We start from the raw sequence: 16,722 nt of genomic DNA on the forward strand, positions 1-16,722 counted from the left end.
GAAAAAATAAATGGGAAATCTCATCACTAATATCTGCTAGAACTGTCATGAAGACACATGTTCTGATTTGGAATGACGGGAGTGAAATCCAAACAGTTTAAGGCTGGAAGAATTAGCTGCTAATCTCATGTTTCTACAAAAAGACTCAGCAATTCCTGTTTTATAGCCCTGAAAACATAATGGAGCCTTGGGCATCACTGACACAACAAGCTTCTGAGAGCCACTAGCACTTAGCAAAATTGACTTCAGTTAATCAAAAGATTCTTTAGGGAGAGGGGGAAAAAAAGGCAAAAAAAAAGCTGATGGTTTGGAAAGCTGCAGAACAAGAAACTGTGTGTAGATGGTTCAAGAAATTTCACTTCCTTGCAGTGGGGCTGTGACCCATAATGACAATATCTAACAGGCAAACTTAAATAGAAGTAGAAGTAATTTAAATGCTGGACTGGGGATGGTGGGGAGGCAAGTGAAAGGGAGGAGAGTATGGTAGCACTTTGCACACCCTTTATTAAAGCATTTCTTGAGCAAGTTGTGTGTGAATATGCAAGCACATAAGAGACTACAGGAATAATAGGTGCAAAGAGAACAGAATTATTCAGCATGCATGATATGGAATGTTAATACACCCCATTACGAAGAAGCATTTGCTATTATTCTGACTCAAGCCATTTTCCTGTAGTCCTTGGTAAGAGGAAGCCCTGAATTATAACTGGTGCCCCACAGGTCTTCAAAGTCCTTGGCGTTTTTTGAAGAGCCCATGGTGAAATCTCTGATGCAGAATTCTCAACTGGCGCCAAGTTTGAAGTCATCTTGGGCTTTATAGCATCTGTTTCTTAGGAGAAAACACATTCTGTTACATTCTGCTTTTAACTGTTGAGTGCTAGATATTTTAAGAGAAACTGGGGTGTCACCCTTTCTGTAGTCCATCAGAATGACTGATACTAAGAACAAAGCCAGAATAACTAAAATAGCACAAACGTTGTGGGAAACAGTTCTGGAAAATGCCATTTGCTTTGTTTAGGAACTTAAGACTGCAAGGAACCTCCTATGTCATCAGGTCCAATCTCCTGTTAACACAGGCACAAGTCCATGCATATAAACTTTTTCTGGATGATTTATGTCTCACATAACAATAAATATTTTTATTTCAGTGGAGTTTAAATTAGGCAGTGATGGATGCCAGTGGAATTTACCTGCAACATCAATCACAGAGCTGTAGGGGTTGGAAGGGACCCCAGAGCCCATGGGGTCCAACCCCCTGCCCAAGCAGGGTCCCTAGGACAGGGCACACAGGTCGGTGTCCAGACGGGGCTGGAATCTCTCCAGAGAAGGAGACTCCACACCCCCTGGGCAGCCTGTCCCAGGGCTCCCTCACCCTCACTGAGAAGAAGTTCTTCCCCAGATTGGGGGGGAACTCCCTGTGCTCCAGCTTGAGCCCATCGCCCCTTGTCCTGTCCCCAGAGACACTGAGAAGAGGCTGCCCATGTCTCCCTGTGTTCCACCCTTCAGATATTGATAACCATTGATCAGATCCCTTCTCAGGCTTCCTTTCTCAAGGCTGAACAGCCCCAGCTCGCTCAGCCTTTCCTCACAGGGGAGATGCTCCTGGTCCTTAAGCATCCTTGTAGCCCTGCGCTGGCTGTTCTATAACAGCTTGCAGGTTTCTCATGCTGAATATGTCACTGTAAAACAAAGGTTTAATTTAGGCTCTCTGTATGTGTTGAAATGCAGATGTGTCCATGTAATAATGTTCCACTGACCAAATGCCAGGAAGTTAGGAGTAGGAATGGACACAGCTTAGAACAAGAAGCATTGTCACAGGAAAACACTTTGCTTTCCTTACCTGGGCAGTATATTATAGAAAGGGGAAGATACAGATCAAAATCTTTAAGTTAATTTTGGATGTGAATGTGGAATCCTGTATGGTTGTGGCAGGAGAAGGTAAACTGAAGTCTCGTGCAACTGTTTTATTCTTGCACTGTCTTTGAAGGGATGTTAAAGGTAACAAAGCATCTGTGTGTTGTGTAATGAAAGTGGAATAAAAATCATTAGATACATAGTTCCAGTTGCTTTCACTCTGCTTGTGCTTTTCTATAATTCTGCTCTTTATTTTGCTCAGAGGTTGTTGAGATGCAATTCACTTGAAGACTAATTTACTAATTAATTTTAATTCAGTCAGATAATTAGTATAATATCTCTCAGTCTTTTTATCTACACACAGAGATAACAGTAATTCTCTCCCATGTTCTCAAGCTCAATTACTCTTCTTGCAAAGTGCTTCTAGAGGCTCCAGTCTGCATCCCTTAGCTCTTCAAGCATCTCATGGTGTGAACTCAGTGATTCTGGTCACACAATAAAACAAGAGGCAAAGGTGATTTTTCCCTGTATCAGGATAAGCTATTTGAATGTTGCTTAATAAATTTTGTCATCTGATGGGGGGGAGAGGGAGGACAGCTGAATCTCGTGCCTTACAGGAAAACATATGGGACCAGTGAGAAGAAAGATGAGCCCCAAATCACACAATTATTTTATGCTAGCTTAATGGGGATGCCTTGTTCTGCCCAAAGGTAAAGGCATAGTTATCAGCACCATTTATCAGGTGCACAGTTTTAGTATAAACTTGTTTAAAACAGGGTAGAGACCCTTTTTCATCTTAATCAGACAGATTCCAAGTGGGCCTTCATTTTCTAATTATTTAGTACATAATATAATGTCATTAAATGTCTTTGAGTGGACAGGATTGCTCTAAAAGCTTTAGCTCCAGAGCTCTAATATTAGGCTTTTGGCATTCATCCCTGTGTGTGAAAAGCAGTCAGTTTGTTTACCAGGAATTTAGATTCACATTACTGGGGGAATTAGCAGTGAGCTATTAGTCTGATTCAAGCACTTAACAATTGCTGATCATCTCCTCCTAGCCTGGGGATAATGGAGGTGATCAGCTGTAAATGGAAAGTATGTGGGGCTATTTTCATGAAGGCACTTGGAGAAAGTGCTGCATCCCCTGACCTCTGCTAACCCTGGGGTTTGCAAGAAACCCAAACACCAAGTCACTTCCTGGAGCAGAGCTAATCACCTATAAGAAGAGCTTCCATTAGAGACTAAACTAAGCTCAGCTTCAACCCTCCCTCCCTCCCTCCCCTGAAAAAAAGGTTCAGCCACAAAATCCCCGAGGTAGAAGTGATTAGCCTCTGATTGTATTTACCAGTATGTGTTCCGAGGGGGGAAGCAACTGTAGAGTAGCGGCTGGTTTTGATTCCATAGCAGTGCTGAACGACCCTGTTGAGCTCAGTGCTGCTGGTTGGCTTTCTGTTCCTTCACTGTTGTGCCCCAAAGCTTTGTCTGCTTCCTAGACTCCTTGACAGTTTCACTCCTTGTTCTTCTGTAAATTTGTCTCAGTTTAGAAAATACAGTGACTTGTGTGTTTTGGATGTGTTGACTCATGCTTCATAGGTAGTGATGACCCCGTAGTGTTGCCAGCTTAAAGTTACCCTTTTTTTGTCAGCAGATTTGAAGAGGCATGCCAGGCATCTGTAGCCAGGAATTACTGTTTGCAGTAGAGCTATGCTCTGCTCATCTGCCATACATCTGTGCCCACTGTTAAAAGGAAAACTGCACTCGATTCCTACGGAACACCCATCGTTGGGAGCAGTGGAATGGCTGCAGTGAGGCAGGGGTGCAATAACTGCACTTCCAAATTCAAGGCTTAGCTTTGCCATCGCTGTGACCTCTGGTAAGAAACGTGTATTGCTTCTCATCCAAGGCAGAGCTTGTCTAAGGCAGCGACTGAGCTCAGTGCTGGAGAAGGACTATATGAATGCCCTTTGTAAATGCTACAGTAGAAGAAATGTTAAGGGACCTAGAGCTCTGGTGGAGTTCTAGAAGCCACATCCAAGGTACCTGACAGTGATGCCTGTACAAGCTGATGTGAGGATCACTTTGTAAGAGTCTAACTCTGTTCTTTAAATTTCTTTCTTGTAATGCCTCCAGCAGTAGGAGGAGTTGACAAGTAGGAGGAGGAGCAGACAAGGGGTGTAGGCTCTATTAAATGCAAAGGAAAGCAGGAGACTTCTAGAGTTGCAACATAAATTTTATTAGTGAGATTTGGCATTATTTTACACTTTTAAAAATAATCTACATTGCAATTAGAAGGTTCACTCCTTTTATATGCTTGCTGAGAGCTTGATACCAAAGCTAGAGAATTTTTGTGTTTAGAGCAAAGGTACTCACAGGATGTTGTGTTCCATTTTCTGGGGAACAGGAGCTGAGGGGGTTTTGTGAACTGCCCTGTAGTGTGGTTAGTAACTGTTCTGAATGGGTCTGGGTAACTGCCTGTCTTTGAACATCAGTGGTGCTATCAGAGTTGGACTGGCAGCAATATAAGCATAACATTTCTTAGTGCTAGCTATGCTTCTGCATGCACCTGTGCTGTGTAGCTGAATAACTGACATTTGGAGATCTGTTGTTACAGAAGTTCGAGTGAAAAAGGGCTTGTACTCATAGCAGTGTGAGTACCTGTAGGTGTATTTAGAGGTGAATGTTGTTTGCAGTTATTGATGGACAAGCCTGAGAGACAGCTGTGTATATAAGATGCATATGTACATGCAAAAGGGAGATAGGCCACTTGGAGAACAACACAAACTGACATGTTTTGCTTTAATTTCAGTCTAGACCAGAATTTGTCTGAGTGTCAAGTATTTTCTTGTGTAGCCCAGGACATGACAGGAGGCTAAAATTGCAATAAAAATCTTCTTAGTAGGGGTAAGGGGCTAAAGGTCCTCAGTGCTGTCAGTATGAACAAAAAAAAATGCTAATACCTTTTTTCCTATCAACTTGTCTTAAAGCACTAAAGTGGGGAAAGAGGAAGGCCGTAGCACAGATGAGTGGGAAATGAATGCAGTACACTGTACAGCTGGCTCAGGGAGATCTGCTCCATTACTCTCACAAATACTTTCACTGATTTGTGGAATATCAGAAAGAACATTCTCTTCTTCCCTGTCACTCTCCACTAAATTCTGGAGATGACAGACACTGTTACACTACAATCAAGAGTCTTGACACATTTTTAGTCCCACCATGTGGAGGATGGTCTAGTACAGATAGTAGAATATGGTAACATGACCTCTCTTTTAATTTAAGAATGGTAGCAAATGTCTGGAAACAAAGCTGTCGTGATCCAGATGGACACAGGGGATGGGAAATACCAGGATTCACACTCCTCTTAACTAAGAAGCATGATACTTGTTGCTACTGCGTGGAAATAAGGTGTTGCTCCTCTGCAACGGAGGAGAAGGTTCTGCTCCGTAGGGTGATCTCCTTGCCCTACCTGCCCAGGAAGGAACGAGAAGGTTGGAATTTGAAATGGCAATATTACAACTGCAGAAGGACAGCTACTCAGATACATGCAACAGTGTAAGACTCTGTGATAAGCAGGTGTCTGACAGTGACTGGGAACCACATCATATTACCTAGCTGGTGCTTTCCTTCCAACAGATAAAGCACAGGGTACAAAGAAGCACCCACCTGTTCTGCATCTGTTCGGGATTTGAGTATTATTTGGCTGTGTATAATATTGTTCAGATCTGCTGTATCTGGTAGGACAAGCAAGGGGCACGATGTGTGTGTAGAGGAGCTGCTTTGAGCAGAGTTTCTAGCTATCCTGAAAGCGAAGGCTGGCTGATGAAGCAACTTCTGCACGAAATTGATTGTGGACTATTAACCTATGCTCAGAAATCAATACTCACTTAACACAACATTTTAACAGGCAAACGCAGTACAAAATAACAGCAGTTACACAGTGCACATATTTATGCTGAGAATAAACAAGTCAGGGAATAGAGCTTGGCAGAGGAGGATGAGATTGGGCAGGGGACAGTGACAGCTTGAGTATATGAAGAGGTAGCTCCTAGAGATTTTTGTAACTGAATGCCCCATGAGTTTTGTGGTCAATACAGATTCAGTGAGCTACATGTATTCTTTAAGCATTACTAAGGATCATCCTGAGGCCAGGCAAGGTCATCATTAGCTACGTAAAACTAAACTTCCTGGGATTGAGCACACAACTCCCATTTTACCCCACAAAAAACAAATCTGCTGCTAGCTGTGATTACTAGACAACACATGTTGCAAGGAGCAAAACAGAAAGGAGCAGGAATATAAACTGTAGTACAGTGTTCTTGATCTGGGCTGGGATTTTTCATATACTTCAAAGAATTAATTTGAAAAGGGAACTGAAAGTAATCCAGAACTGCTGTTTTCCAGGGACTTCATGTGTATGTTTATTAAGCTTTATTTGCAACCACCCTGGAGCATGGACTTACAGTCTTTAGGATGGCATGCTGTACTCTGTGCCTTGACAGGCTTGACGAGTGGACCTGCAAGAAGCTCATGAAGTTCAACAGGGCCAAGTGCAAGGTCCCACATCTGGGTTGGGACAACCCCTAATATCAATACAGACTGGGTCATGAATGAGTCAAGAGCAGCCCTGTGGAAACAGACTGGGGTGTACTGGTAGATGAAAACTTGAACACGAGCTGGTAACATGCCCTTCAGCCCAGAAAGCCATGTCATATCCTGGGCTGCACAAAAAGAAGCATGGCCAGCATGTCGAGAGAGATGACTCTCCCCCTCTACTCTCACCCTCCTTGGAGCCTTGTGTCTAGCTCTGGGGTGCCCAGGACAAGCCAGACATGGGCCTGTTACCATGGGTCCAGAGGAGGGCCACAAAAATGAGAGGACAGGAGCACCTCTCTGATGAAAACTGAGAGAGTTGGTGTGGTGCAGCCTGGAGAAGGGAAGGCTCTGGGGAGACCTTACTGTGGCTTGTTGATATTTAAAGGAGGATCACAAGAAAGGCAGAGAGAGACTTTTTATCAGGGCCTATAGAGACAGGACAAGGGGCAATGGCTTTAAACTGAAAGGGGGTAGGTTTAGATTAAACATAAGGAAGGAATCTTTTTACAATGAGGGTGGTGAGGCTTTGGAACAGGCTGCCCAGAGAAGTTGTGGCTGCTTCTGGATCCCTGGCAGGGTTTGAGGCCAGGTTGGATGGGGCTTTGGGCATCCTGGGACATTGAGGCATGTCCCTGCCCATGGCATTGGGTGGGACTAGATGGTCTTCAAGGTCCCTTCCAGCCCAGTCTATAATTGTATGCCTGAGGAATAGCTCCAGAAGGTGGAGTGGTAGGGCACACCGAGTCAGGTCCCTCCCTGCAGTCAGAAACTAAACCCTGCACAAATTCTGACAGAACGTAGACCTTTGTTTTAAAATATTGAGCTGGAATATTAGCCTGACTAACTCAAAATATGAACATGCCAGAAGTGATGGTGGGCACCATATCTGCAGAGCTCAGTGCAGACTGATTGGGGGAAGCTGGGGTGCAAGTTGCGGGGAGGTTTTCAGTGATTGCCATTCTAGGTTAAGGCTCTTAAATTCCTCTTTTCTGGAAGCCTTCTGTTTCCCAAAGGTAAATCACTACTGGGAGGTACCTGGCTATGGAATAAGAATAATAACATAGGAAGGAAGGATACCATTTATGTCAAGTTAACACGGGCTCAGCAGCAGGGGCAGGAACAGAGACAGAGATGGCCAGGAAATAGCAGCTCCAGAATATACAGAGGAGGCCATAGGCATACTGCTGTGCTCAGAGATGTCTCGCTGTGTCTTCCCTTCAGCCACCTAAGAAATGAGAAGGAGGAATGAATCTCAGTTAGACACTCATGCTCAAACACCTTGCTACAGAGCCTCCAGTTCTGAGCACTAACATGAGACCGTGGGAAGCTCCGGTGGCCACACAACACAGCCTACTATTTCTGCTTGTCTGTGGAAGAAATAGTTCAAGATAAAGTGGTCCAGGGTTCTGCATGCATGTGGCATCCCTTGCTTTGATGTCCAAAATCACATGTTTTCATGTCCAAGATTTTTCAAGTAGGTCACCTGACTCGCTTTTTGTGAAGGCAGTAAATCAATGCATACCTGAGACATTTCTGAAGCAAGAGATGTGCTGGCACTGTCTCCTTGGAAGCTTAAGGAAGATGAATAAAATAAGTCTTCCTGTCTCTCTAGAGCTGTCTGCTTCAGGTGCATTTGAGACCAAATGGTATTTTCTGTAAACAAGAAGTAGAGCAAGAGTTTTAACTGTGCTTTTCTTAAGCACACCTTGGAGTACAGGGAGTCTGTTTTAAGAAATGCACCCACAGGCTGTATGGCTGCGATTTGGAAAATACATATTCTCTGTTCAGGGAGTGGCCTGTTAGTTTGTGGGCTTATTTGTGAGACTGGGCAAACTGCAAAGCCTATTCACACTGCACTTGAGGACCTTTGGGTCCGTCTGGGACTTTCCCAGCTGCCTATTTTGAAAGGGGCAGGTATGTAGCATCTCAGATGGGGTGTTTAGATTGTAGGGGTATCTATAGTGCTGGGTGTGAGGCTTTTCTATACAGCAGAAAGTAGGTTGAAATACTAATAATCTAATTATACTGGTTTCTTACGTATCTTTTGCAAGCTTTAACAAATAGAAACCATTTAAATCTTCTTCAAGTCTGTCAGTAAAATGCTAGGAAGATAAAATAAATACAGATTTAGGATTACATAGTTGCATGTAGCAGTACTTCTCTAGCTGCTCATGCTGCTGAATCTACTAACAGCGGCTGTGTCAGGCATTACTTATCTTGACCAAGTAAGTGAGGGACGAAGGTGAGCATAAGAGAGGAGGGGCAGAAGGGGACCCCAAGCTCCATAATCCTGGTGTATCGATAGGGTTACTGAGCAGCCTATGGGTGCAGCATGTCTGATCTCCCCTTGTAAAGTTTTTTCAACACCTTCATTTTAAGGCTGTTTGGAAATAGCTTCACTGTGTTTGAGAAGAACAGAAGTGTTGGCAAAAGATACAGAAACACTTCTGAGAGCAGATCCAGGCTGGTCCTACAGGTTGGATAAGAGGTTGTGGAGACACTGCAGAAGATGACAGAACTATATGTAAGAACAATGCAAAGTAGGGTCTTCAAATCAACAGGATTTGAGTTTCCCTGTGCTGAGCTGTTTCTCTGATTCTGTGATATGATTGATGCTTACCAAGGCATTTGTTGCTCTCAAACATGCCAAGTATCTGGTCACACTTCTCCTTCTGGTTGCCGCTGCTCTCACATGTACACCACAGGGAGATCTCCACGCTCGAGTTACTGATATAGTTGGGTGTCATGGGTGTGCCTGTCCCAAATCCCCAGAAACTGGAATCAGGATTTACTTCACCAAATGAAAGAAGCATAATGAGTCCTGTTACACTGAAGGGAACACTGTCATGGAGGCAGAAGCCTTTGACTGTGACATGCATCTTACACAGGGGAGGTCAGGAGCACCTGCAAGGTGACCTAGGCCTGGTGAATCTAAGTGAAGTCTGCTGGCTGTGAGAAAGTGCTTAGATTGCTACCCCTGACTCAGGCCATCTGATGGTGAGGTATGCTGGTAACTGAAGCTGGTGCAAGCATTAGATTGAAGAATGTGAAGCATCTGCTGGGACTGTACTGGCATATGGCAGCAAAAAGCGCTCTTTCCTGTGCAGTTGGAAACACTGTGTGGCCAAATGCCTTCTGCCAAGTGAGTGCTGCACACCTGCAGTGTAACATGCAGCCAGAGTCCATTGAGCACAAAACCAGCACAGACCTCTGGAAAACCAGAGGGCACAGTCTGGATTTGCAGCTGCTGAGCTTTTGCTCTGCTTGACAGCTCCTCTTTTGAGCTGCTCTGAGAAAGTACTAGTAGGTTGGAAGTGAATGCCTAAAACAAAACCAACCTTCCTTCCAACAGCTGGTAGTGGCTCTGAGAACATAGTGTGCACAATGCTAACAGACTATCAGGAGGCCAGAGGTCAGGCAGAGGGAATGTGTTTCATCCCTGCTGTGACTGGAATGTAGTTCCTGCAGCAAGAATGACAGGTTGCCCAGAGAGGCTGTGAAAGCCCCATCCCTGGGCACTTGTTCAAGGCCAGGTTAGATGGGGCTTTGGGCAACCTGATCTAGGGAAGGTGACCCTGCCCATGGGAGGGTTGGAACTAGATGATCTTGGAGATCCCTTCCAACCCGTAGCATTCTATGATGTTTCCATGACTCGGTGCATACAAACCCAGAGCACCCAGCTGGTCTGGTATTTAGAGCACTTTGCAGCAGTTGATGATGCAAATGTGTGTTCAGAAATCTCAAGCAAGTGCTGCTGAATTGACAGCAGATAACGGGACAAAGTATAGTGATAAATGCCATGGAAGAGTTGCCTTTGAGCTGCATTTACCTCAGAAGCAAGGGTGAGCACTAGCATCAATTAGGCTAAGGCATAATCCTTGGTATACTGAGCACTGTCTCGTGCAGGAGAGCAAGACAGTCCTTCACAGCATCAGAGTATGCCTGCGAGCTTGTGGCCTGAAAGCATCACGTCACTTACCGATCATCCCCATGTAAGCCTGCAGGCACGCAGCATGGTTGTGCTGAGAGCAACCATCTGGAGACATGTCTGCAGGTTGACAGTTTTGTTGGAAGTCAGCCAGTCGGGATCTGTAGGAAGGAAAATGAGACTATCAGTGTCTATACTGCTCTCTTCTTTCGGCTCATGCCCGCTGCTGCCAGACCTACTTGCAGATATGGTCTTCTAAGCAGGAGTCCAGAAGCCAGAGGCAGTTTGGTTTGGTGTTAGACTGAAAGGAACAGTCGGGAACAATAGTTTTCCGGCGGCGTTCTCCACAAAGTTCATCTTGACAGGGACAGAACAGGATCCTTTTGGTGAAATCCTCAGGCACTTTCTCAAAGAAATTTCTTAGCCCTCGGTGGCATTTGCGGCGGTCACAGGTGTCCTCATTCCCTGCTCCCCTGGTGCAGATAGAGGCGTAGTCGGTGCGCAGACGGACACACTTCTTGCTCAGATTACAGACGTGAGTTGCTTTCAAGCATGGATTTGTTGCATCTGCTGCTAACTGTGAGCCTAAAAAGCCAAAAGAAAACCAGAAAACAATGAAACGAGCCTCCAGAAGAGATTTTGTGTGGAAACAGGCATAGCCTTTACTTGATGGTCAGATTTGTCTAAAAGAACAAAGCAAAACAGTCCCACTATCTGCCTGTAGTATGACACTGCAGTTACATTAGTTACAAAACTGTATTTTTTATTGCCTCATGTTAAGGTGTTTGTTTCAGAGAGTGCATTGTTGTGGGTTACTCCCTGTTTCCTGGGCCTGGATCTGTGGCTTGGTTCAGGGGACAAATACAGGCAGGTATCCAGAGCAGGCATTCCTCCCATTAAAGGGGCCATTACCCCAATTTGTTCTTAATAATTTTCAGCCCCTGAAAAGATCAGAAAGGGCAGCATTATGTCATGTAACCATTATAATCCTTACCTGATAACAGAGCTGCCAGTTTATTATAATCTGTCTTCCAGTGTTCTTCATTTGCTGGATTCTCATAGGGAGAGGTCTCCAAATTTAAATAACCTGTGCAAGACACAAGGTATTTTATGCAGTGGCAGAAATGCTTTGTGACCAGGTTTTTTTCTTTTAATTGATTTTTTTTTTTCTTATTTGTGCCTGGCTGTTTCCTCAGGATGGGAGTTCAGAGATGCTCTGTCTTGCTCAAAGCCAATGCCAGGAATGGTTCTGCTGGAGATGCAAAGGTATTACTGTACAAAGACATTACACTTTGTCATCAGATTTCCTCTCGCTGGAACTTGGTATATGTTGTCATTTGGGGTTTTTTAGCATCAGTACTAGTGACAAGAAGGGTAGCACAGGTCGTCTTTAGTGGGAAGCCAAGTAGAAGCATCCCACTAAAGCTGGAAAGGACCAGCATGCTCAAGGATGCCATTGCAATGTGTCTAATAATCACATGTCTGTTTTCAGTGATGGACAGACCATTTCAAGGTAACTTTCACAGCAGTTTCCCCTCACAGCACTAACCATCTAGGAGTATCTATCTTTGTTTCTTAGGGTCCCTGGTGTATATGGGCTGGTCCCAAACCAGATCAGTTTTCTGTTTATCAAACAGAGCAGTAATGACTCCTCTTCATTAGGAGATGCGTTTCCAAAGCAATGCCTGCAGTGTTGGGAGGTGGCCTTTCATGGTTGTTTTCAGGTGAGGGGCAGGGCTGAGCCTTACTTAGAACCTTGTAAATTCGTATTATTTCATCTCACCATCTGTCATGCTGGAGTGAACGGTCCAGAACACACGTAAGCAGTGCTCCTGCCTCCTCATGCGCCGCTGACACTTGCAGTGCAGCAAAGAGCTGTTTCCTAGGTCTAGCTCTGCATTCAGACATCTGACCCTGCTATCTTGATCCAGTGGAAGAAAGCGAGTCTTGGCAAGGGCACAGTTTTCCAGGGTTCTGTAGGTGGCATTGCAGGTGGGATCTGAGAGGCACAGCTGTTCTGCTGCGATGCAGTCGCTCCTTGGCAGAGCCAGGAGGTCTCCTGGTCAAGGCGAGAAAAGGTTGTTAGGATTGCAGTCACAATGAATGCCATTACAACACCTTGTTACTGTCCTGCAGGCACCCTATAATCAGTAAGGACCCCTCTCAAGAGGCAGAACTGGTTGGGGTCCTTGCTTGGAGTAGCAAGGAACCAGAGCTGTCTCTATGTAGAAACAAAAGGATGAGTATTAATGTGAGAAAGAGGGAACAAAATGTTAAAGTCTAAAAAGTAATTCTGTTTAATAAAGCCTTTTTTTATCATCCTTAACTCTGAAGTTGGTCAGGATCAGAGATGGCTCCATATTTCATGGAGGAGTAAATCCCTGTGGAAATGTTGGTGTTGCTGAAGCCTGTGTTGAAGCTCTTCTGTCTGGGTAGTGAAAACCACAGTGCAGTAAGCACAAAGCAGCACCGTACTGTGTGCTGTGAGTCAGTGCTGCTGAAGTATATGCTGATCATTAGGAGATGTACTGAGAAAGCCATTTGTAGGGTGTAAAAACAACCACTTCACTGAGCCTGGAAACTTAAGAACGCGTGTTTTTTGCATAATAGAAAACCTTAACATAAGATGCAAGTAGTTTCATTTAGAAGTGCTGGTATGCAGCCAATTTAAGTATATAGAAACCAGTTTCTGAAATCCCTGCCAAAAATGCTGGGATGCAGGCTTGGCCTGCCAGCTTCATCTGTTGGTTGATTGTAAACTCTGACTGTATCTGTGTGTCTGTATTTGCATAACATATCCACTGATTTTATATATATATATATATATGTATGTACACATACACACACCCCCATGTGGAAGTGTTAAATAATCTGATTTAACAATATAATCTTTAAAACTAGACTTTTCTTCAGCTTTTTAATATTTTTCTATGGACTGTTGTCTTGTAAGGGTAATACAGGCACAATGCCTATCATTGTGTGTCACAGGTAGATGAATTCAGTCTGTAATTTATTTTCATTTCTGTAGTATGTGAATTTATGTTTACAGTACAATTACAATGAAGACCTGGCACAGGACTGTTTGCTAACAAAGTGTATATATATAAGCTAGTATGTTCCCTTCAGGACAATATGACTTGGCTGGTTTTAGGAAATGACTATGCTGAGCCTTACTTCTGCCTTCAATGTCATGATGGTATCTATCACTCTCTTGTTCAGCAGAAGTACTGTTTCAGTCTGCCTTCAGTGCAGATTAGGAAAAAATCTTGTGACAGCTCATATTACCTGGTACACCATCTTCAGCATCTGATCTGTTCTCTTGCTTCCTTCACTTATCAGATTACTTGCTGTAAGCAGTAGCTTCCATGATTCTATGCTACTCTGCTTCTCAAACTTCCTACTTTTCATACAGCCCAGTAATACCACCTGTGTGTCTCTGTCTCGCTTGTACAAAGGTCTTTGCTTTTCTAACAGTTTACTGTACTTTGTTGTTCTTCTGTTACCTGGAGACTGAAAATCAGAAATGCTTTGTCCCCAGCACAGTGGGGTTTGGTTATCCATCACACCTAGGCACAACCTTAATGAACACTCCCAAGCATGATTACATTTGCACTGGTGTAAGGTTACAACCAGTGCAAGTTCCACAGCAAATTGTTCTATTCTCTCCAGGTGTTTCTGGAACCCTAAACTGAGCAAACTGTTCTACCCCACCAGGCCAGACCAGAGTACCATCTCTCCAGTATCCCATCCCCAGTGGAGGCTTGCAGCAGCTGCTGTAGGAAGTTCATACAAGGACAGGACGTAGCTTCCTAACCTTAAGAATTCAGCTCAGCAAGCACCTGAGATTGAAGTGACATTTAAAGAATTTCAAAGTGATATGTTAATAGCCAGGATAGAGGAGAGCTGGGTGTGTGTCTCTGCCACATCTCTGTACCAGATGCTTCAAGTGAAGCTTCTGTAAATCTCAAATTTAAGACAGTCCTCCTCTACAGATATCATTTAATAGCTTTGCACTGTCTTAAGCCCTAATACTTGACATGTTCTTTTGTTTTAAAAACCTTGTCCTAGTATTCCAGATGCTAATGTGAAGGAATGAGAAAGCTAATTCCTTCCTAGACCTATGGCCTGAGATGCAGAACATGTTAAAGGTGCATGTGTTGGGAGTCCCTTCTGTAGTGTAAAAATGAAGGTTAAAATAATCCAGACTATGATTATTTACACATTAGAAAAAAAAAGACATAGATAATACAATACCCCTTCATCCTCCCTTTTCACTCCATGTCCTCCATATGTGTATATATATATATATATATATAAAGTATACATATTATTTTGATGCCCTGGTGCACCAAGCAATTATGGAGAGGATGACTGCAAAAAGGAAACCTTTATTAAGCACAGTTATCAAAGAGGCATTAGTATTTGGACGTGGGTAATTGTGGGAAACGTGGCTGCCAGAGCTCCTGAGGTCTCAGTGCAGTGGTCTGTTTTTGTAGCAGTCACTGCAACATTCAGCAGCGGCAGCATTTGGAATGTAAAGCACTGACATCCCACAGCCAGGGTCTGTGAGTGCTTCAGCCCGGTTGTGCCGTTTTTGCATCTCTAGTCACATCGGCCATGAAGACTGAGCAGAGGTGAACTGGGGAAAGGAGGGGTTTCTAACCTCGGCTCTTGTGACTTAGCAGGCGTGGATGGCAGAGGAGGACAATCAGCTGCATCTTTGCAGGAGTTTCTTGGGTTCGTCTCTGCAAACTGAGCCTCAGGAACACCTCAGCCTGAAGCATCCCGGAGGGGTGAACGCGTGGAAGGCAGGTGCCGAACCAAGCTCCCCCGAGTCAGGGTGAGGGGTCACCTCCTTGAGCCTCCAGGACAATCGGTTCCCCTCCCCAGCGCGTCCCCCGGTTTGCTCGTAGCCACGGCTGCCGTTCGCGTTCTAGGGCGAAGCGGCACCAGCACCCCGGTCTGAACAGCGGGGTCGCCCCGCCGCGCGCGCCCGGGGCAGCCGGGAGACGCGGGCAGCGGCCGGGAGCCCGAGCTCGGGACGCAGCTGGGCCCGCCCGGCACCGCGGGAAAGCGCCGGCCGGCCGGACGCGAGGGGCGCCGACCCGCGACCCCGGCGCCGCCTCTGCCCTCCGCTGTCGTGCCGCGGCGGGCACGGGTCGCGGGCGTTCCCTGGGGGCGGCGGTGCGGGTGCCGCCCTGCGAGAGAGGGACGGGGAGGGAGGACGCGCCACCCTGCCCCGCCGCACCCCCCACCCGTCCCGACCCCAGCGCCTGCCCCGTCCGCCGCCCCGCGCTCCGGGCGCTGTTACCGGCTCGGGAGAGGAGGAGCCCCAGGAGCAGGGCGAGCCCCATGCTGCAGCCCAGCGCCGGCCGTCGGTCGGTCGCTCCGTGCTCTGGGACGGCGGCTCACATACTGCGCGCTGCCCGCCGGCGTGTGAGCGGCCGCCGCCCCGGCCCGGCGCGGCCCCGGCCGGCCCGCCCCGTCGAGGTGCGGGTGGCGAGCGCCGCCCCGCGGCTCCGCCCACCCCCGGGAGCCGGCTGCGGGGGCCGCGCTGCCCCGCCGAGCGCTCGGTGCTCCCGCCTGCGGGGCCGCGGTCGCACTCCTGGCCGCGGCGGGCGGGGAGGGGTCACGGCCGTCGGGCCGGTGGCGGGATGGGGTGCGGCGGCGGGGCGGCTGTCCCCGGGGTGTCCGAGGGAGCGGCTGCTCCCCGCGGTGCAGGGACACGCTGCCCAGGAAAGGTTTGTGAGGGCGCTTCAAAAAGGGCGCTGTCGAAAGGGGTCGTAGAGGAGTTGGCTGTCTCGGAGGGCAAGGCGGCGACTGCTCCGTGAGGAGCACCCGCGGAGGCGCGCTTTGGTGAAAGAAAGGAAGCCTTAAACAGGGGGTGTTCTCTAGGGAACAGGTGCTGAACGGCTTTTGAAGAAATTCCCTTGGTGCTTCTTTCGTCTGCAGGAGGGATGAGCGAGCTTCTGGCTTCTTCCTATTGACTTTGTTGTGAAAGGTCTTATTTCAGTATCTTCCCTGTTGCTGGCTCCGCCTCGGTTGAGCTATTGGCTGTATCCACACTAGGCTGGCGTTTCTGAGAGCCCGTCCAGCATTTAAGCAGCTCAGCTTCTTTTCGAACAGACCCTTCTTTTTCATTTGCATCCTAAGGTCAAATTAACAAATGCAAAAAAATAACAGCCTGACATGCACATCAAACCTCAGTCCATGACAACGGGGCAAACCTGCTGTAGGGTGGTTGTTTGCACAAGTTGGGCCACCTACCCCATCCGCCCAGAAAGCCCAACAGAAAGGGTAATAACTGCAAACACATTGAGTATTCACAATCCAATTCAGTGGTGCCC

The 16,722-nt window shown here is 46.4% G+C and overlaps 1 protein-coding gene across 1 annotated transcript; it reads right to left on the minus strand.

Moving 5' to 3' along the window:
- Nucleotides 1–7,537: 7,537 nt before the first annotated feature.
- On the minus strand, nt 7,538–15,729 carry GFRA3 (GDNF family receptor alpha 3; the record flags this gene model as incomplete). Its single annotated transcript, XM_084268920.1, has 8 exons — nt 7,538–7,672; nt 7,970–8,100; nt 9,068–9,202; nt 10,427–10,536; nt 10,615–10,960; nt 11,370–11,462; nt 12,159–12,434; nt 15,687–15,729. 8 exons carry the CDS (start codon nt 15,727–15,729, stop codon nt 7,538–7,540), a joined length of 1,269 nt encoding a protein of 422 aa, XP_084125046.1.
- Nucleotides 15,730–16,722: the final 993 nt, after the last annotated feature.

The sequence above is a fragment of the Gallinula chloropus genome (genome assembly GCF_964237585.1).
Source record: "Gallinula chloropus genome assembly, chromosome: 10".
In the NCBI taxonomy this organism is placed as follows: Eukaryota; Metazoa; Chordata; class Aves; order Gruiformes; family Rallidae; genus Gallinula; species Gallinula chloropus.